The sequence below is a fragment of the Equus caballus genome, chromosome 6 (genome assembly GCF_041296265.1).
Source record: "Equus caballus isolate H_3958 breed thoroughbred chromosome 6, TB-T2T, whole genome shotgun sequence".
NCBI classification, from domain to species: Eukaryota; Metazoa; Chordata; class Mammalia; order Perissodactyla; family Equidae; genus Equus; species Equus caballus.
In genome coordinates, this window is record NC_091689.1 from 49,613,260 (window position 1) to 49,636,554 (window position 23,295).

The 23,295-nt window shown below is 34.0% G+C and overlaps 1 protein-coding gene across 1 annotated transcript; it reads right to left on the reverse strand.

The window, feature by feature from the left end:
- Positions 1–3,264: 3,264 nt before the first annotated feature.
- Positions 3,265–20,463, reverse strand: LOC138924903 (C-type lectin domain family 2 member A-like). Its single transcript, XM_070271999.1, has 6 exons — positions 20,335–20,463; positions 16,366–16,519; positions 14,139–14,282; positions 9,346–9,515; positions 7,096–7,199; positions 3,265–6,527 (listed from the first exon to the last, which is right to left on the reverse strand). Exons 2-6 carry the CDS (start codon positions 16,412–16,414, stop codon positions 6,404–6,406), a joined length of 591 nt encoding a protein of 196 aa, XP_070128100.1. The 5' UTR covers positions 16,415–16,519; positions 20,335–20,463; the 3' UTR covers positions 3,265–6,403.
- Between the last annotated feature and the right edge of the window lie 2,832 nt (positions 20,464–23,295).

Sequence of the window (23,295 nt, forward strand, 5' to 3'; positions counted from 1 at the left end):
TAGGCAGGTCTAATGGCAATGAACTTCCTCAGCTTCTGTTTATCTGGGAAAGCCTTTATTTCTTCTTCATGTCTAAATGGTAACTTTTCTGGATAGAGTATTCTTGGCTTACAGTCTTTATCTTTCAATACTTGGAACATGTCTTTGCAGTCTATCCTGATCTGTAGAGTTTCTACTGAGAAATCTACTGATAGCCTAATAGAGGTTCTATTGTAGGTTATTGTCTTTTTCTCCCCAGCTTCCTTTAATATTCTTTCTTTGTCATTGATTTTTGACAGTTTTATTATCATGTGTCTTGGACAAGGTCTTTTTGTGTTGAGAGAGTTGAGTAATTTTTTAACTTAATGGATTTGTATATTCAGTTCATTGCACAGGTTTGGAAGCTCTCTGCTAGTATTTCTTTGAATATGTTCTCTGCTTCTTTCTCTCTCTCTTCTCCTTCTGTGATACCCGTTATCCTTATGTTGCCCTTTCTAATTGAGTCAGATAAGTCTTATAGAATTTATACATTGTTTGTAAGTCTTAGTTTTCTCTCCTCTTCTACCTGCATTGTTTCTAGGTCTCTCTCTTCAAGCTCTCTAATGCTCTCTTACACATGATCTGCTCTATTTCCAATGCTTTCTAATTTATTCTTCATCTCATTTATTGAGTTCTTCAGTTCCAGAATTTCTGTTTGGTTCTTTTTTAGCATTTCAACTTCTTTGGTAAAGTATCCCTTATTTCATTATTTTGTCCCTGTTCTTGTTGAACTGCCTTTCTTAATTTTCTTGTAGCTCGTTTTCTATTTTGAATTCTTTATCAGTTAGATCACAGTCTTCCACGAGTTTATGTTTGGTTTCTGAAGAATTGTTTTCTTATCGTGATGCCATGTTACCAAGGCTTTTTGTGATGTTTGCTGAGTTATTCCTCTGCTGGTGCATTTGTTGTAGTAAACACGTTTCTTATTTAGACATAACTTTGTTTGTTTTGATTCAAACTTTTCAACCACTTGGAGATTTAGAAGCCTTTCTTTTGTTTTTCAGTAGGTGGTCCTACAGTGCTAGTTTTTGGTTTCTCTTACCTGAGCTGTCTCTGGCTATATTTGAGGATCTCCACATTGCACCCTCCATTGCCTCTATTCAGAGTGTCACTGGTACTCTTGCCATCACTGCCCATACCTCTGGGGGCCACTGATGCCTTGCTGTTGCTGGTGTAACTGTCCTCCCTGGTTTCACCATTAGGGGTCACAGGGATCACTGAGGCCTCAGCTGTGTTTGGGATCACCTGGGTTGGAAGCTTTGCCACCGTGGCATGGAGAGGAGGAGGGTGAGGAGGAAGCCACATTTGGGAGTACTATCTCAGCTTTTGCCTGTTACCTGTGGCTGCAGGCATCACAGCATTGGGATGTTGGATTCATGTACACACCTCCACTGCTGCTTCTAGGCTCCAAGCCATAGCCAGGGGTCTGGGATCATGGGGCTCCACCTCTGCTGCTATTCCACTTCCTATTGCTGCATGTGTTGCCAGAACTGGCTAGCTGGAGTTGCAGGCACACCTTCACTGCTGCCCACCGAGTTCTCAGGGTCTAGAGGTGGCTGGCTTAGTCACCACAGCTGGGAATCCAGGGTCCTGGGCTCTGTCTCTGCTGTTCCCTTGTTTAACCTCCTCTATGTGCTCCAGTCCACCCACCTTCATATGTACCAATGTGTGCATTTCTTCAGTATCCTATTGTGTTGGGCAATGCAGCATTTATTGGGTTATGGATGTTCTATCACCATTGATTAAAGGGGAGAAATAAAGGGATCCTCTCACATTGCCATGATGATCTAATACTTTTAATTATATAGTGGTCCTAGTAGTGGGGAAGGGAGCATACTAAAAAAATGTAAATTGAAGATTCTCAGTGGAAAAATCTTTAGGAATAAAGGTGATAATTATAATTTATGACCCTTCAAAAGTTTTTGTCTTTAAGCTTTAGATTTCTTTATAATGTATGCATGCTTATGTGTTTTTGTGTGGGTTTGCAATTGGGGAAAATCATTGCTTCTCTAGGCAGGGGCTCTGATGAAACTGCTTTCAACTTCCCACTTATTCCTTCATTCAAATTGAGTGATAAATCCGCCTTCTTTCTCCCAGAATGGAGAAGTAGTTGATATTTCTTTGTTCCTGAAATCTTTTCTATTGTGTCATTTTCTGCTTCCATTGCTCTTTGGTCCTTTTTTCCCTTCTTTGAAAAAATTTATACTATGTTAACTATTTTTGACTGCATCTGATGCATTACCTCTAACAATGAAAAAATACCTAACATTAGGTATGATAGAAATGTGAAAATACAGAAGTGACAAGTCACACCTGCACAGTTGCCACTCTCAACATGTTTCTCTCTGACATTTTGTGGATGTGGCAAGGTGAACTTTACTGAATGCTGCCCTTCAAAGCTTTGCTTTGTTTATTTTTTGAGCAGTCAGTTCAGCAGGATGAACATGTTTGGGCCCACTTGGTTAAAGTGCATGAACTCTCCATACTCCTTTTCTTGTTTATTCTATTGTGGGCTCCCTTTCCACCATTGTCATTGTTTTCCCATTGATTTTCTTTTTAATTCCAAGAAAATAGTTTATTTCCTAAAAGACAAAGACAAATTGGGATTATTTTAATAGTTAGAATGTATATTGGATGATGTGGCAACTCAAGGGTGGTAGACCTGAGGTGCATGTTGGGTATTGCTTTAGACAAAATGAAAAGCAGAACTCCAAGAAGATAAAAGAATCAATCAATAAAGCCTTAATTGTAAAATGTCCATAAGTATTAACTTACTATTCTAGGAACATATGTCCATAGATACCATGTATTAACTGAGTTAACATTTGCATTTCCAAGTAAGAATCATTCAAGTTAAATGAGGTATCATATATTTACTCTCACATAATAATAAGATTATATTCCTAAACATATTTATTCCCCACTTATACTTCATTGTTTTGAATACCTTGGCTTTCCCACTAATTGTTGTAAAAATTAACATGTTACTTTCCTACTTTATGTATTTTTAAGAGTATACATATATACACACACATATACATTTATACTTACATTTAAGTGCATATATATAAATAATGCTTAAAAGTATAACAAAATTTTTAATCTATTATAAAGAAATTTTAACTCTTAGAAGTTATCTTTCCAAAATTTTAGAGATGCACTTCCAGGCATAATTATTCATTGTCATTCCACAAGAGACATGTGAGAATATTTGCGATTTTATTTAAAAAGCAGCAAAACTCTCAATTTGCTTTCAAAGTAAGAACTTTATTTTAGTATTCATTAACAAATTTGAGGCAATTTAAAATCTATGCCATTAACTATTAAATAGCATTTGGTACTATAAAAGCATTAGTCACACAAAAAGATTCTTAACATTGTTTCTCTATTATTAGAGAGGGCTGATACAGTGAAGATGTAATTTTTAAAACTATAACTTGAAAGAGAAAAGAAGCATTAGTACATTTTCTTACTTGGTCTGTACACTATTCAGTGTTAGAAGTTTTGCAGATCCAATACTTCAGATTACTATAGAATCTGAAAAATATGCATTACTCTTATTTTATGCTTCTGTAAATACATATGAACTGATTTATTTGTCTGAAGCTTTACTACTGTTCTACCTATGCTCTTATAAGCACGGATTCAGCTCTGTGACAAAACTTAATCTTAATTTAGGCCTCACCTAAAAAATAAAAAAAAACTTAAGAAATAAGTATATGTGGAAGAAAATTATTTTTCCTTAAAGCAAATAATTATCTGCTCTTTGCTACCATTCACTTTTCTACTTTTGTCATGTAAGCTTTTAACTCAGATCTTTTCAGCTCCATCTACATCAATTCCATATATCCAGCCAGACTTGCTCCAAACATCCTACTTCCTGCTAAACATTTCCACTGGGATTTCCTATGGACTCCTGAAACTCAGTAATTCTGAAATATCTTTTTTATATCAGTTAATAGCACCACTATTCATCTGATTGACTTATAGAGAAACCTGTAATTTATTCTTAACTATTTCTCCTTAATCCCCCTCATACGATATTTTCTAAGAGTTTATTCCTGAAAAAGTTCCTGAATTCATTCACTCCTCCCCATTCTCCCTGCCACTGCTCTTATCATTTCTTCTTCTAGGCAGTTGAAAAGCCTTCTAAATACTTTCTTAGTACATCAGTGTGATTTTATACTGTCCTGAGAGTTATATTTAAAGATAGCACTATTCCTATTTACAAATATTCAATAACTATAGAACAGCAACGTAGAGCATCAAGGCTGCACTTCACTTAGCATGTTGTACAATTCCCCTTAAATCATGCCCTCCCTCCCTCCACATCTCTTACCTCAACCCCAACTCTTATTCTTTCCTATCTCACATCTCTCATTTCAGTGCTTCCAGAGTATTATAAATTCTCAATTGTGCAGCACGTGGAACACTCACATGTGATTTTCACTCTGTTGGCAATGTTCTTCCTGAGAATTTTATTCCTGGAGAACCCTTACTTTCTTTACTTATCAATTTAAAAATATTTTCCCTATGATAATTTTGCTAGGCACCTCTTTCTCAAGTTTTGAATACTTTCTTTCTTTTGCTGCCACTGAACATTTTCATACCTCTTATGCATTTGTTTTTGTACTTCTTACACTGTTTGGTAATGAAATGTTGAAGTTTCATCTATCCAGTCTCTCATTTTCTAAACTAATTGTAGATTTAATGCTAAGTCTCTTGTTACCATTTTTTAAATTCAATTTTCATTAAAAATAGTTTTACTTACTCCTGATACAGGAGAACAATGGAGCAATAATACAGTACAAACTGATAAAGACCTAAAGAATAAAGACCTGAGTTTTCTAAGGACCTGCGTAGTGGTCAGTTTTAATTAGAAGGGAAATTTCCCCTTTTAGTTTTTTGTTGTCTTGGTACTTAGTTGACTATGGACAATTATTTCCCTTATTCTTATTGAGATTAAAATAATCAAATAAGTATTTATAAAGAATGGTGGAGGGGGAAGTACAGGGAAGAAAGAGAGTGAAAACGAGGGTGAGGAGAGAAGATAAAAAGATGGAAAATTTGGTATGGTCTACAATAGAAGATAGAAGAATGAGACTTCAGGGCTGGCCAGGTGGCGTAGTCATTAAGTTCACACACTTTGCTTCAGTGGCCAGGTGTTCACCAGTTTGGATCCTGGGTGTGGACCTACACACTGCTGATCATGCCATGCCATGGTGGCATCCCACATAGAAGAACTAGAAGGACTTACAAGTAGGATGTACAACTATGTACTGGGGCTTTGGGGAGAAGAAAAAGTGGGGTCGGGGGGAAGATTGGCAACAGATGTTAGCTCAAGGCCAAACTTCCTCACCAAAAAAAGCAATTAAAAAAATTTTTAAAAAAAGGAATAAGACTTTACCAAGTTATTTTCCTAAATTTTTACTAGTCCCATTCTCCAATATGTGTTCTCCTAATACAACTATTTTATTTTCTATCAATGAGCGTACATTAAGCAGTACAGGACAGGATGCAGATCACAGATTTCACAATAACTTTAAGAAAAGGATTATATCTTCCAAAGGGATATTGTTAACCTTGAGCAATTATGAAGCTAATATCCTCTGAAAAAGTATACATTCTGATGCAGAACCTAATTTATTGTTTCTCAAATAGAAAGAAGCTTGAGCAGCAAAGTTCAAACCACTCCCTCATCCATCTGCACCCCAAATTGTATTATTCATATTATCTATTATGCAATAGGTCCTTGGCATTCACAAATAGAACACTGCTAGTTCAGACTGTTTACTTGTAATCTTGATGCCCCTCATATGATGATCTGAACATGAAATCTTTTTCTTAGTTGTTTTATTTTTTGCTGTGAGGTTGGTGTGTGAAAGAGATTAATTTAGCTATTAATCAACACCTTTAAACATTATCCTGTGTTTGAATTATACTACATTCATGAGTGAATCTCATCAAGTGATGCAAATATTGCAAAACCAAAAGAAAACCAACAACTAGTGTTGATAATAAAGGTAAGAAGAAGTGCAAAAACATGAGTTCTTTGAAAAACAAGTAATTTTAAATGACATTACTCTGAATTCATATGATTAAATATCTTAAAATGTCATTTAAATTTTTATTCATATTTTAATGTATTATGTATCAGAAATGTTATTCTACAAGAGATTTGCGAACTGTTAAATATGTTGAGGCATATACTTCTTGAATGCCAAGAATCTAATCGACTCATAAAAAGTGAATTTAGAGATTTAGAGTGAAACATCAATGAAAATTATTAAGCATGAATTTCATGTACTTTTACATTAATGTGTTCTATATCTTTTAAAAAGAATAAAAACTACATTTGTGCAAAACATCTTAAATCTATGATGTCTTAACTTCCTGATATATGTGTGTCTGGTTTGCTGCAAATCCATTTTCTGACCAAATGGGTACTGGCACTGCTAATTCCAATTTTGTGCAGATAGGCACATTCTCCAATTCCAATTATTTTAAACCTAAAACAAAACACAAAAAAAATAAAAGGCCACAGAATGAGTGAATACTGATGGGAAGAGTTAGAGAAAAAATTTCCTCTGCTGTGAGCTTTTACTGTAACCCAATACCACATTGCTTGAATTAAAGCAAACCGAATTCATATACTTTGCCTGGCCTAAAATGTAGCTTAATAACCTTAAAAAATCTATAACCTATATGATAGAGAAGTGCAGGATTTATTGACAAAAATACTTTAAACATACGTTGTAAAATATTATAATTATGCAACATTTTTAAACATCAATTTTTGCATCTGCAAAATGGAGATATATATACCCATCTCTTACAATTGTTGTGGAGGTTAAATGATATAACAATTATGAAGCATTGTGTTTGGGATATTATAGGTATTAAATGATTTGTATAATAATTTGTATTACTGCTTTTTGTCAGGACTCATTTTATTCTCCACCACAAAGAACATCTCCAGGGGAATGGTGTGCATGGATTGTAACTCAGATCTCTCTGTGGTGGGAAAGGACTCTAAGCTCCAGCTTTAGATGTGTGAATTACACACTCTGGACTTACCAACCACTGTACGTGGTTCCATCTATCCACTTCCAGGTCTGTCCTGGTTTTCGGCTCAGTCCAATCCAATATTGAGAATGGTCAGAATATCGCTTCAGGAAATCCTGTAGTAAAGTAGATTTACAGGATGAATAGCAAATGCTTCCTTCTCTTGGATTTTCTTTTGTCTAATTCATTATACTCTATCAAAACATAGAGTTTCAGATTTGGAAATGATCTTAGAGGACATTGTCCTTATCTGGTTCATGGGTTAGTTTATGGGTTATTTTACTTCTATAACAACTTCTGTAGAAATTATATTGAGTAGCTTTCTCTCTTTTCTGTTGTCTAAAAGGGTTTTTATGAGAAGGGAATTATCTGTTCTCTGAAGGCTTGGTCAAATTTGCCAGTAAATCTTTCTAGGTTTGGCGCCTTTTAGGATGGGAGAATTTTGGCTAGCAGTAAATATGTTGAAGAGCATTGGTTCATTCAGGTTTTCTATATCTTCTTAATTTATTCCGATACATTATATTTTCTGTTGTTATTACGACCAGACCAGCTTTTTTGTTTGGTTTGGTTTTGGTTAGTAATTGCTTTGCATACCTTTTCCTTTCACTTCATCTCTAACTTGTGTGTGTCTTTGTGTACATGCGCTAGGGTATGTCTCTGTAAGTAGCATGTAACTGGACTCTGTTGTTTTTTTCAAACCAATCTGATAACTTTTATCTTTTAAGAGCTAAATTAAAAACATTTTATCATAATTGTTATTATATTTGGATTTATCAATGTTGTGTTTTCTAATACTACTTTTTTCTTCTTTTACCTTTTTTGAATTCTGTTGGATTTGTACTTTTTGTATGCCTTTAGTTTATTTAGACACTTTAGCTTTTTTGAACATTTTTTATTCTTTGATGTTTGTCATTTAATTTTTAAGAAATATGTCTATCTATATGTATTCCAATTTTTAAATTGTCTCAATAATTGTTTAGATAATTATCTATTTCTTCAATGTTTTCAAATTTATTGACATAAAATTATTTGTAATATTTTATCCTTTTAAATCTGTGCTGTTTGTAATTGTCTTTATTAGGGTGGGTATGTCTTTTCTTTTTCCTGTGATCTGTCCCAACTATTTGGAGAACCAATTTTGCTTTTGTATATCCTCATTTATTTTGTTGTACTCCTTTTTCTATTTTTTCTCTTGTTTTTATTCCAAAAATTATTTCAGTGACTACATTTTTTAGTTAAAATATTTCTTTTCTTTGTTCTGTTTCCATGTTCATATGATACTTTCTTATTTTTTCCCACTTTAGTTTCTTAATTTATTATTCTATAGAATGTATGACTTCATTTGTATTTTTTAGTCACCCCAATGTATTTAAAAATCTTTGCAAAATGTTCTAAATTAATTTCAGATTAGGTCAATCCCTCTTCTGTCCATTTCTGGTAGAGTAGGTGTTCAATAAATGTTAATATACTCCTATGTTCCTTGAGGTCTTAACTTTTCTTTCTCTTACCACCTCTGATATTTTACATCTCCATTATTTCTGTTTTTGAGCAGTTTGTATTGTATGCTTTTAAGTTTCTCCATTTACCCTTTTCTGTGCTCCAAAGCTCCCAGATCTTCTTGGTTATACTGACTCATTTATTAATTCTTTCCAGTATCTCTGACAAATGGTTTGTCATGACTTTCTGCTTATTATTTTTTTAATACAGCCCCACAAAAGACAATTTCCATTTAGTATAGAATACGTAGGTGAACGATAGCTTATTAGCAGGGTTTTATTAAGGCTTCCCAGGTCTGAACTATGGAAATGGTTTTGGACATTCCCTGGATTTTGGTGCTCTATTTCCACTTGAAAATGTAGAGCTAGGTAATTATGCAGTTGAACTTCTTCAAGGAACAGTTGAGGTCATTCTGTTGGGCAGCAATATATAAATTGCTGTATATATGGCAAAGGGAAAATGCCCAACGTGTAATTGGTTTCTAAATACTCCTACTGTCAGTTGAAAAGTCAAACAGGGGAAGTCATCTCCTAAATGTTTCACAATAATTTGTACCATGAAGTTTGATCTGACCTGACCTGTAAGGTGAATGTGGTTGGACCCTGATATGAGCTCTTTTTATGGTCCTTTGAGTTGAGCTGGAATAGGGCCTCTTCTGTGCTGGGTGAGAGGGTCTTTCCTGGACCATTTCCATTTCCAGTGTGCATTCTGTATATCAGCTATAACCTCTGAAAACACAATTATAGTTCAAAAGTATTTCCTTACCAGTTCTTTTGTGGTGTTGAATACAGCAAGAGTTGCTGCATAAGATGTGCAGAAGTTCTGGCTTGCTGCCCAGGTTGTTGTATTTTCAGAAAAATAGAAGCACTTTCCTAGATAACCAATCCAGTCGTCCAGGCATGACGTGTGTTCAGTGGAAGATTTGTGTTTTTCAACTAAAAATGATTTAATAATATATTAAGTACTGAGGGGGTAGAATGCCCTGAATCCCTGCTCTGAGATACAGTAGAATTTAATTTAAAATATTTATTTATCCATATAAACAAAATTATCCAGATTAGTTTTGGCCATTCAGTCTAAAGGTTTTGGACTTCATTAATCACTCTGTATTTTTTCGCAAATGAGAACAGCTCCTAAATTTTTGTACTTATTTTCTTGCTAGGTTGAAAGAAATCTTTGGTGGATGCCACTCATGTAGATGCTGTTATTACTCAGATTCAAGGCTTGGTGCTCTTCTCAAGTGACACACTCTTCCAGGTGATAGCATTCATTCTCATGACATTACCTATCATGCATATTCTGATAATCTTTAAATTTATATGTCCAATCCAGGCCTCTCGTCAGATATCTCCTACATACAACTACCTAATGGACGTTCATTTGCTCAATAACAAAATATTTGTGAGTAAACACTATGTGCTAAGCACTGTTGTATATGTTTATTATAGGCATGGTCCCTGCCATTATTTGCTAAGAGTCTAGTGGGCCAGATAGATGTTGAACAAATAATTGTGAATTCAAGGAATGATACAAAAGGAATATGATAGATACTAAAATGTGTTGAGGAGAGAGGACCTAGTTCGAGGTGGGGATTGGAGTAGACTTTTAAGCTCACACTAACGATGCAGAGCGATCACTAGATGAAGAATGAGAAAAGTATGTTCTCAGCAAAGAGGAAGTGAATGTGAAAGGCCATGGAGTGAGTGACTTTTTCACTTGAGAAAGGAAGAAGATCAGCATGACTGGAATATAGAGAGAAAGAGGAGGGCATGACAAGAACTGAGTTCAGAAAGATGAGCAGGAGCCAGTCTTATATGCATGGTAAGGTTTTAAATCTTACACTAAAGGTTTGTTTCAAAATTAGAGATAGATAATGACGTATGTACTAGATTGATGGCATATTGATTCATAAAAATTACTGTTAGAAGAAAAACAGATTTGGGGAAAAGACCTGTTCAATTTAAAGTGTATAAAACAGCTAAGTGGGATATATCTTGTCCAGTTACACATATGCTTACTCTATGCTTAAACTGTGTTTACAGTCTAACTTTTTGGTTAAACTTTAATGAAAAATACCATCAGGATTTGATCTCTGTTTACTTTTGTAGCTTTATATTTTCTGTACGCATTTTTTTTCTCTGTATAATTCCTTCTATACCAAACTTCTTATAGTCCCTTATACATGCCGTATTACTTTATGTAATATCTGGGGCTTTGTTCATGCTGATCTGTGTTCCCCAGTGCCGTACCCCCACCTTGAACTAGCAATCAAACACTCCATCCCTGTCCAACCAGGAAGAATCTACTTGTATTTAAATCATCTATTCTGTTAAAGCATAATTTCCTCTGTGCATCTCCTCCATCCCACCTCAGTGGCATTGATCATACTCTCCTTTCCATGCTCTCTGCTTCTAATGAACTATCAAATTTAATACATTATAGTTATAATTACCATTTTTCCTCTTCTTTCTCTATCCCAGTACCTGATAATTATTTCGTGCCTGTTTGCTGCATGTCAACAAAATATGTAAACAATATAAATTTGTATTTGTGTACATGTATGTTTATATATAGATATAACTATAAATAACTTTTGTATCATATATAAAATTATGTATGTATATAATTATGTCATTTATTGATAGATAACTGTCATATATCTCTAAGAAAAATCCACATAACCCTTCTTAAGAACATCTAAGTGAAAGCCAGCCCTGTGGCTGAGTGATTAAGTTCACGTGCTCCACTTTGGCAGCTCAGGGTCTCGCTGGTTCGGATCCTGGGTGTGGACCTGGCACGGCTCATCAAGCCATGCTGAGGCAGCGTCCCACACAGCACAACCAGAGACACTCACATCTAGAATATACAACTATGTCCCGGGGGCTTTGGGGAGAAGAAAAAGAAAAAAAGAAGATTGGCAACACGTTAGCCCAGGTGCCGATCTTCAAAAAAAAAAAAAAAAAGAATATCTAAGTGTAAGAATAATTTTTATTCTAGATCTGATTAGATCCTTGACTTGTTGTATTATAGACTGTTTTAACCTAAATATCAATATCTGTTAAATAAGAAAAGTCTGTTTTTATGCCAAAGCACAAAATTAGTCATCTGACTTGGGCCATCTGAGTTTAACATGTTTATTTTTCCTCCCAGAGATTGTGTCAAATGTTCCTTACTGTTGCTTAATAACTTTAGGAAATAGGGGAGTTTTAGCACCACAAGTGACCTTAAAAATTATCCAGTCCAATTCTGTTTTGTATAGATAGGTAAACTGAGATGTTAGATGCTGGATGATTTAATTCACCAATGACAAAATCTGGAAATGGAATTCTTGTCCTACATTTTCGTATATCTGAAAGGATTCAAATCACTATGAGGGTTAAAATTGGATATCAGTTTTAATCCTTAAAAATTATCTATACTTCATGTGATCAAGTTTATACTCTCTTAAACATAGCTTGAACCAGGGGAACAAGAATGAGGGTTCTTGAGAATTCCATTGAGTAAATTCCATCAGGGAAAATCAGAAGCACCTGTCTAGGACAGACTGCAGTAACTTCAGGAGGTGGCCTGCAAGAAAACCTGACTTTCTAAGAACAGGCTGGATATATTTCAGCTTTTTAAATAAATTATGGGTGTTTATTTTATATAAACCACAGGAAATAAGCTCAATCAGACAGAGAGGTGACATTGTAGATGTTGTAAAGAACGACGAATAAAAATCAGAAGACTTGGATTCAGGTTGTAACTTCGATCTGCTTAGCTGTCTAGACAATCAACTAATACCTCTGAAGTTCAAATTCCTTACATATAACGAAAGAAAAAAAGGATAATAATACTTTACTTCCCTACCCCTCTAGGTTACTCAAAAACACAAATGGCGTATTATGTATGAAAATATCTTGTAAAATGCTTTATAAATACATATTTTGTTTTACCAAAACTTTCTTTTTCTTCTTTATTTATTTTACTCAGAAGAGTTAAATGACTATCTTTAATTTAATTTAAGCTATGTAAAAATATCAATAATATTTATTTCCTTACCTTGACCAATAGATATTATTTATGATCTTATTTGAGCAACAGTTTTCTTAGTTTATAGTTATGTATAAAATTATAACTTTTGCATCATGCCCTGATGAGGAATAATTTGGCGCTAAAATTTTTTACTGTAAATACTGAAGCCCATTCACACAATACAATGTCCCTTTGGCAAAATCTTTTACTTATCTGATCTTCATTACCTATGCCCTCCTCCTAGAACTCAACATTCTTATTACTTGACTCATGACTTTTTCTCCTGTTAAGCAAGTTCCATGAGGCAAGAACCATACCTGTCTTGTTTATTGTCAACACCTAGCATAGTTTGTCATTCACACAATGATCCCTTTCTCACTTTCTCTCTCTCCATCTCTTTCTCTCTCTCTATATATATATACACACACACACAGTATATACAAATATGTATTTAAGTATAAATACATATGTGCATATACAGTCATGTATATACATATATTCACATATATATTAATGTCTAGTTCATATAATAAGCTTGATTAATATATCTATAATATAAACTCATTTACATATATGTGTGCAGTTATGTATACGTGCATGTATAACATATATGCACATTAATTTCTATAAATTACTTTATACAGGTATAGTCTATATAAACATTTATAGCACGTATATTCATGTGTAAATCATATATAAATTTATATACATGTCTATATGCATATATACTTCTGGATACATTTTCAAACATATTATTAAAATTGTTTCAAGTAATTTGTACAATATATGTCCATTATTTACTATCATGAAGCTTAGCGGTATCATACTGCTTTGAGTCTAAAAGTAATGTATATTTTGTGTAAAAAATGTGGTCATTAAGACAGTAACATTTTTTTCTTGTGCAATTCTCTACAACCCATATGTATAGTTGTGAATTATGAATAGAACTTGGAAATCTGACCCCGTGATTACAACCTGTACAACCAGTTAAAGAACAAATGTTTTGCACATTGAACTCTATTTTCATTCTTATAAACATAGCCATCAACTAGAAGCAGCTTAGAAAAAAAAATACTAACATCTATATAAAAGCATATGGCTTAGGGCCAGGTGGTCCACAGCTAGATAATGTTCTACAAACTGTTTACTACCAGTCCACGGTGAGATAAGGACCTTGTGGCACATTGTTAATTGAACATATCATCAAATATACTGTTTAGTTCTTTTGATATTTTTTCATAATGAGATTTTCTTGATGAAGGAAGCAATGTGGTGATTTACATTTTACCACAAACTCCTTACCTTGTAAGGACTGTAGCAATATTGGTTTAGGAGGAAGTTTCATATATGTTGTTATTTTTATCCTCTCAATATTTAGTACAGCCATTATCTTTATTTTATAGAAGAGGAATTATATGCTTGTTCCATGTACACAGGTGTCTGAAATTACTCTTAATCTTGAGCTAAAGTATGAAAGGCACACATATGGTGAAATATTTTATCAGAGTGTTAACAAAAGCATATTTAGGAAATGGGCAACTCACCTGCTAAGATTGTGGCCAGTGTAGTTATTAGAATCACCAGAAAGAATATGACAATGGTGACAATTTTAGAGATACAGAGTCTCTTTTTATTCCCTTTTGTGGGTTCTTGTGACTCAACAGCAAGGTAGGAAGAGATAACATCTCCTATAGAAAAATTAAGCATTTTTTCATTACTCATAAGTGAGTTTAGAATGTTGTGGGATTCGAGATCAATATATAAAACCAATCATATTTCTACATACTGGCTATTATCAATACGTAATTAAAACATAACATATCATTTACAATGATGTCAAAATATTAAATACTTATGGATATTTCTGGCAAAAAACATGCAAAACTTGTACACTGAAGACTAAAAAAACATTGCTGAAAACATTAGACATAAATAAATGGAGAGAGATACTGTTTTCATGAGTCAGAAGACACAGAATTGTTAGGATCTCAATTCTACTCAAATGAATCTATAGCTTCATCACAATTCTAAGCAAAATTCTCAGCAGCCTTTTTTTAATGTAGAAATTGGCAATTTGTTTGTAAAATTTATATGAAAATGCTAAGGAGCTAAGATAGCCAGGTTTGAAAGAGAACTAAGTTGGAAGATGAATATTCCCTGGTTTAAAGACTTATAAAGCTACAGCTATTGGTGTAAACACAGACTAATGGTTGAGAAATAGACCTACACATATATAGACACTTGATTTTTGGCAAAGACATAAAAAAGGATAGCCATTTCAAGAAATGGTGCTGGAATAATTGGATATCCATATGCAAAAAAAAAAAAAAAAAGATTTTTGATCCATATCACATCCCATATACAAAAATTAATTCAAAATAGATCATACAAATAAATGTAAAACCTAAACATTAAAACTTATAGAAGAAAACATAGGAAAAATTCATTGTTATCTTGGGTTAGACAAACATTTTTTCAGTCCAATCCAAAAAGCATCATCCATTAAAAAGAAATTTGACTTCCTAAAAACTAATAACTTTTGCTCTTCAGAAAACAGTGTTAAAAAAATGAAAAGACAAGCCAGAGACTGGGAGAAAATATTTGTGAATCAGAAGTCTGATAACGGACTTGTGTCCAGAATACATAAAGAATTCTCAATACTTAATAAGAAAACAAACAACATAATAAAAAATATAAGCAAAAGAGTTGAACCGACACTTCCTGAAATGAGATATATAGATGTCAAATTTCACATAAAAAGATGTGCGTCATCATTAGTCATAAACAAAATACAAATTAAAACCAAATTTAGAAACCACCATGTACCTATTAGTATGACTAAAATTAAAATGTCTGACCATACCAAGTGTTGGTAAGGATATGGAAGAACTGAAACTCTCATTGATTGTTAGTAGAAATGTGAAATGGTACAAACATTTTGGAAGGCCGTGTAGAAATTTCTTAAAAAGTTAAATATACACCTACCACATGACTCACCCATTCTTCTCATCGATATTTCACCAAAAGAAATGGAAGCATATGCCCATACAAAGACCGATACATAAAATTTTATAACAGCTTTATTTGTAACAATCCCAAACTTGAAATAGTCCAAATGTTCTTTAATGGGTGAATGAATAAATAGACTGTGGTACATCCATATGAGGGAATACTAGTCAGCAATAAAAAGGAATGAACTATTGATACCTACAACAACATGGGTGAATATTAAAATAATTGTGCTCAGTAAAAGAAGGTAGACAAAAACAGATACATACTGTATGATTCCATCCATATAAAATTCAAGAAAATGCAAATCTATCTATAGTAACACAAAGTTGATCTACAACTGTCTCAAGCAGAGCACGCTGAAAGTGGCAGTAGAAAAAGATTATAATGAGGTGTGAAGAAACTTTTGATGTTGATGGATATGTTCATTATCTTGAATGTATTTGTGATGTCAAAATTTATCAAATTGTACACTTTAAATATGTGCATTTCAATGTACATATGTCAATTTTATCTAAGTAAAGCTGTTAAGAATAGAAAAAAAAATCATTTATCTTTTATTCACACTGTGTGGATCTGTTTATAAGGTACCTTGGGTAGATAGCTGAAAATAATTTGACAGGGATAGAAGAGATGAAGAGCATGGAAACACGGACTCTCTTGGGAAGGTTAGGATTCAGGAGTGATAGCAAAGACTCACCAAATGTAAATTTGTTTCCTTCACAAATATCATCAAGAGCCTGTCCTACATGTGCTTCTTACCTGTAGGCTGTGAGTCTCCTGCATTCATCATCCTTATGTGGTCATCCATGTCTATTTTTGAGTAAAAATATGTACTGATTGTAGTAAACACAACTGGATTCAAGATCCCTGCTCACTACTTGGATTTAGCTTCAATAATACAAAGGAGGACAATCTAAAATGAAAATACAACGTTAAGACAATCTAAAATGAGATACAATGTTAAGACAATCTCAGATGAGAGTACGATGTTAATATAAAAACTATCATGAAACTTCCTCAGAAGTCTGACCAATCATGTAACTCCTTCCCTTTTGGCACACTGCCATCCAAAAACCATTCTCTCCCACTACAGTTTGAGGAGCCACTGGAGGTAGTTGGAAACTGAAAGAATTCTTCTAACTTTTAGATTCAGTGGAAAGGAAGTGAAGTTCACTGGTTTATGAAACCAACAGATTGAGTCTTCACACCATCACCCTGACCTACTCAAATTTTTAGTTAATATTGATCATTATTGATCCCAGCCACAGATTCAATTCTGAAAGATTTGAGCATGAAATAGAAACTTAGACTTTGGTGAAAAGAACATGAATTTGTTTTAATGAGAATAATAGGAAGAATCATATCTAATATTTATTGTATGTTTACTCTGTGGTAGGCTTAGTACGGAGCTCTTAACTTTTATGATTTAATTTAAACTCGCAATGACATTATCAAATAGGAGCTTATTATCATTAATTTAGAGATGAGATGACTTCCTTAAAGTAAAAGAAAAGTTAAAAAGCTTTTTTAAGGTAACGCAACCAATACATGGCAGAGGTTAGATACTAGCTGGCTCTGATCCTTTAATGACTCTGCTCTACTCTATTGCTTCTCTCTGTTCAGGACCTTGCCATGAGTGATCTCATATGCTGAACTTCTCCTTCTAGATATAGAAAGCAGACCTCAAGTTCAACAACAACAACAACAACAACAACAACAACAACAACAACAAAAGTATTGTGCTATTGGCATCGTGCTAAGATGATATAATTATGTAGTATCATTTGACATAGGTGAGGATGAATACGTGGCAGTCTATATTTCAAAGTCAGCTCCTTGAAAGACAAACAGAAAGTAATGGATTGACATTTTTTAAAGCTAGATTATAAGGTATAGAGTTCTCTCTAATTTTGTATGCTAAAATTTTTAGTATATGAATATTATTTCACATTTTTAAAACAATTATCTCAGGAACCAAGTAAATTCTGTGTGTGTGTCTGTGTGTGTTCATGTTAGAGAGAGAGAAAGAGAGAGAGAGAGAGAGATTGGGGAAACCTATGGCTAGATTATTTTTTTTCAGTAGCAAAATTATTTTATCTGTATTTTATTTTATCTGTAGCATTTATTTTATCTGTAGCAAGATTATTTTATCTGTAGCAAAAATTTACCCCAAAATTTCATATGCTACTTTAAAATAATAAATTCTGCTTGTGTACCAGTTAGCTATTGCCTCATTAATACTAAATTACAAACTATACCCAGAACCCTGGCTCACTCACTAGTCTGTGCTTCTTGGGCTGATAGTTGTACGACAGAAGCTGGCAGCTATGTGGCTCTGCCTCAAACTGGGAGTCTGACTGTTCTAGTCTTTTTGTTATCCCAGTGTCCAGGCTCAAGAGGCAGCAGCTACTGGAGAAGCTCTTCTCATGGAGATATCAGAGGTGCAAGAGAGTAAGCCTAACCGCTTAGTATGTTTGAAGTCACTGTTAACATCTCATTGGCCGAAGCTTACCTCCAGACTGAACTCAAAGTCAAGGAGTGGGGAAGTATACTTTATATCCAGAGATAGGAACTGCAAAGTCACATGACAAAGAACTTGAATACAAGGAAGAGTGGATTGGGGCCAATAATTCACAAACCACAGCTTGCTGGAGCACTTCTTGAGCCCTCCTGGTCAGATCTTGCCATTGGTCTGGTTTTTTTTGTTGTTTGTTTTTTTAAATCAAGGTCTTAGATCTTTTTTGTTTGGTTTGGTTTTTAAATTAAGGAGTTTACCTAAGAGCGCTGCTTTCACCCTATTCCTATTTTCCGTTGTAGGAAATAGTGTCTTTATATTAAGTAGGGTTAATCGTTTTTCAACATAAATTCCATATAAACTCTTTAAATTTCTCCTGTGTATTATCACTGTCCTTTTTACTTCACTTTTCGTACCTCTGTATGCCTACTTCATGCTAGTCTTGTTATATTTTTCAAAAGGAAATATTACAGAGTATGACAACCTACTTTTGCAGGGATAAAGTTATACAACAATACAAAGTTAATAAATACAAGTAGTCAGTCAGAGGCATGATTTTAGAGATGAAAGGCTCTGTTTCAACCACTGTATTTCATAGATGAAGAAAATGAATCAAGCATAAATAAGTTCATGACTCAAGGTTACTCAGCTGATTAGTACAGGCCTCTGATTCCCTGTTTACCAGTTTATTATTTTCCCTCAACGTCTATGTCTAACTTTGTAGATAAATTTGATTGAGATTTGAAAACTTATTCTCAACTCTAGTAAGACATTCAAACCAGAAATTGGGAATTCATATTCAACTTGTTCACTTCCTTTACCCACAAATAAGATTAGCCACAGTGATTCATAAATACCTCACTAATTTGTATCCTTCTCTCCCACTTCAATTTTACTATTTTATTCTCTTATTATCTCTCAACCAGACATTTATGAAGGCCTCTTAACTGATCGCTTTTCTTCCAGTCCAATCTCTTCCCTCCCTTTCAATCCAACTTTCACATTAAAGTCAGAATTCTTTTTCCTAGAACACCAATCTATTTATAAGCTTCATTGCGTATTTTTTTCAATTCTTCTCTACTATCTCCAAAATAAAAATTAAGCTCCTTAGAATGATGCTTAGCAATTCAAATGTCAAATAACAGTATCCAATTCATCTCTCTCCCATCTTTTCCTTACTGGACTTTGCATTATTCTTCAAACACTCACATTCTTTCACTCTCCATGCCTTAGCACATGCTGTCACCTCTACCTCATGTGCCTTCCTCCACTTGTCTATGTGGCTCGAGAGTGGCTTCCATTGAAAACAAACTTAGAATCGGACAAACAACAGAACAAAAATGACCTTCTCTCTTAAGTCTTTCGGCATGGTTAGTCACCTTCCCCATAAATCTCATACAGCTATTTCAGGCTCTATGTAACTGTATTACAGAACTCACCACATTAAATTATATTTATTTGTTCACATCTGTATGCTTTAAGGGATTATATGCTGCAAGAAAGAAGGAAATCTATTCATCTTTGTATTGTCACACAGTGATTAACACAAAATAAAGTGCTAAAACCAGTGTCTGATGAATGAATAAATGAATGTTCTAGATTCCTTTTACACAATCTTTGGTTCAGCATAGTTGGACTCATCCACGCTTTCTAAAAACAAATCTCTTTTAATTACAAAATGAGCATTTGTTCCCCTCTGTCCTGTGGGTCTCTGGTTTTGTTTCCTGGCCACTTTCCCTAGCCCAAGCTAAGTTACTGACAATATTTCCCCTGCATCCAAAAAAGTATGACTCTCCTTATAAACAACTTAGATCAAACTAACACTATCTTTCTTTTCTCCACTTGCCCTTAGTTTCTCACGTGGGCACCTGGGTATTCCATTAATCTATTGCTTGCTGATACCCCCAAACTGTATCTCTTTTGGAAGGGACAGAAAATTATCTTTTGTTAAATAAAGAATGACCAGAAACACCTAGTAACTGGCAGATCACAAGTGATATCACTGAATCATCCCACAACATCCCTCTGATTATATACATTTTGGAATTATCTCATTTTTTTCCTTTGAAATTATTTGCTAAATGATCTGTAAGCTCATTCATTCAATTCAGACTTTCAATAATGATTACTCTGACAGAAAATTTAGGAGAAAATTATCTAAGAGAAATTTTCCTTCTAAGTCCATTCCTTGCCTTGGGTGCCCCTGTACTCACAGAAATTCTCTCCGTAGTCCTTCCAGAGCCGTTTAAACTACATCAAGTTCGGTGGCACCTTTATAGGTACTCAGCACCTACTAGAGAAGTTTCAGTGTGCTGACCCTACAAAAACAAGATGACCAACATGGGAAATTATGTTAGCTCATCAGTTTAACTCTCAGGATTCCCTGTCCTCTGTAGGATCTAGTCTGAAGCAACAATAAGAAATGACTCATATTTACAGCCATATTAGGGAATGGGAGGGGCTGAGGCCATAACTAGCAACCAAGAACTTCAGAGCCTGAAAAAATTCTAACCTAACCACGAGTCTGTCTACGAGAGAAAAAAAAGGGAAACATAATCACCTAATGAAAAAAGCCAAAAGCCAAGTGCATGGATGAGAAGTGGGGAAGCCTAAGGAACTGACCAAACTGGAAGCACGCTGGCACATTAAAGCAGGAACCTTAACTCTTTCCCATTCTGTTGGGAATGTCATTCTCCTTCCTTCTACTTATTCACATTCTAATTTGCCTTTAAAATAGCTATGCCTTCTCTGAGTTTTGATAGAAAGTATTTGGAACTCTTCATATATACATTAGCTATTAGTTATGTTTTTATGTGAGTATATCTTCTTTCTCTTATTAAATAAATATTGTTTGAAATAATCAGTATATAAAATCTTCCAGGATAAAGAATTTTAGTCCATGTCAAGGGAAAGACTATTGTTGCTCAAGTTCTTTCATCTTCCTCTTAACGTTAACCAGAGAATACACTAGCTACTGAAGGTGAAAAGTATATTATAAAATGTTAGAGGAGGTAGTTTTGTCACTTCAGTTACATCACCTTTTGTATTTTCAGAATTAATATTGCTTTTGTTTACCACACCCAATCATTACTATTTGAGATTTCTTTTTTGCTCATGGGAAAAAAAAATCAATGCAATTTATTTTCATCAACTCTAATTTACAAGATTAATTTCTTAATTCTATATGAGACTTAAATTCCTCAGTACTGAATATAGAAATTATAGTCAAGACTAGAAATTCTTTTGAAATCATGCAACATAATACTGTACTAGGTACTGTGATTCTTTTTTGTTTTAAAAGAAAATGTACAAAAGTATATGTTACAAACTAAGTTTTTGAACTTCAAGGGATTCATGAACCATATGCAAAAATCTGGTATTATGTGTGTGTATATGTGCTTGTGTATCTGTTTTTATTATTTTTCTGAGTCATCCCTTTCACCAGCCCCTTGGACAGCTTCACTCGTGTGAGAGATCTTTATCAGTTGTTGGAAGCCTTAGGACCTGGATTTCACTCATCAGTTATCTTTACATGCCTTTCTCTTAAAATTTGTCTCTCTATTTACCTTATTTAATGTCATACTAAGGCTCTCTACTCCACTTTCCTTTGTTCCCAACGAGACACAACCCATCAAATATTTAAACCTAGAGACAGACAATTGTAGGATAACTTCCAGGCATTTGACTTGGACGACCAGAGAAATACAGTGTGGTGGATATTTATTTGTCGTTATTTCAGATGTGCAGCAACTGAGCCACTTTCCTTTGCTTAGGCAGTTCTTCACATTAGTCCAATGGTAGGCAAGCTCTTCTCCCACTGTAGGAACTAAAAAAGCTTTTTACCTTCCCAGCCTTCCCTGCAACTGGGGGTGCTGAGGGACATGTGGAATAGGTTCAGTTGGATGCACCCAACTCAAATCGTGAGGAGGGGGTTATGTATGCACAGAAGCAGGGGGAGTGGAGAAGTCAGTCTGAGGTGGGGGTGATATTTAGGTTTCAGTGTATTGATGGAGCCAAAAATGTTTTCCATTGGTGCTAGCAGTTTCTGCAGCTAAGATCAGAAACACAGATGAAATATATTTAATTGAATAATATCATTAGTTTATTTTGGGGTACATTGCTGTTAAACTCTCTCTGAACATCTAGGTGAAGTTGTCTTGTAGGCATTTGTATACAGGATTCTAGATTTTAGGCAAGAGATATTAATCAAAGTTAATGGCTTGAAATTGTCAGCGTGTATGAGTCAGCACGAGCTTTGGGTATGGAAGAAATGGCGCACAAATAGCGTGTGGAATAAGAATATATGTGAAGAAAGGACAAATATTTTATATAGTGATATCATATTATTCATGTTATTTTATAATTAACTTTTACTCCCCCCAAAACTCTGTTTCACTTTTTATACAAGATTCTTTGTACATTTTCCCTAATATGTTGCAAGGAAACCAAGTAGCAAAAGAAAATTGCTTTCTTTGGTCTCTTTTCCCTTGTTGTCACTGCTTTATTAGGCAGTGTGGCTTCCTTCTACCGTGAACCCTGAGTCCCAGGCCAAGGCTAACTTCCCTTCAACAACAATTCAATTAAACTTATTTTGCACAATTTCAGTTCCTATCTATAAATGAATTGAATAAATTGCTAAGAAGAGAGAAGTTTTTATCATTACATTTGTATTTATGGGTACTGTGGATTCTTTCAAAGCAACTGAACATAGTGAAAGGTTAATCTTCACTGACACAATGCAACAACTATCTCACAGTATAACAAAGATAGTATTTTCATTTTGACATAATGATTTTTAATTTTGTTTTATAACAAAAAGTATTTACTTATTAACATAGAATTAAGCATTTTGTACATAGCAAATTTTTCTAGATAACTTTAACTTTTACATTTAAGACTTAACATATATATAAATAAATGCCTCACATCCGATTTTCTAAGACAATATCCACTGCACTGAGTTTTAAACCCCATGTATAGATTATGAAATAATTTATTTTTTTCTTTAGCCCCAAATCTATTGTTATGAATACTAATTATTTTAGTTTTCTTTAACTCAGCATTCATTAAGACATTTAATGTGTGGAGGGCTATTTACCAATTCACAAAATGGCACTAGATTGCTTGATTGATATACTTGAAAGCAGACAAAAACTAGTTTAATTTTTATTTTT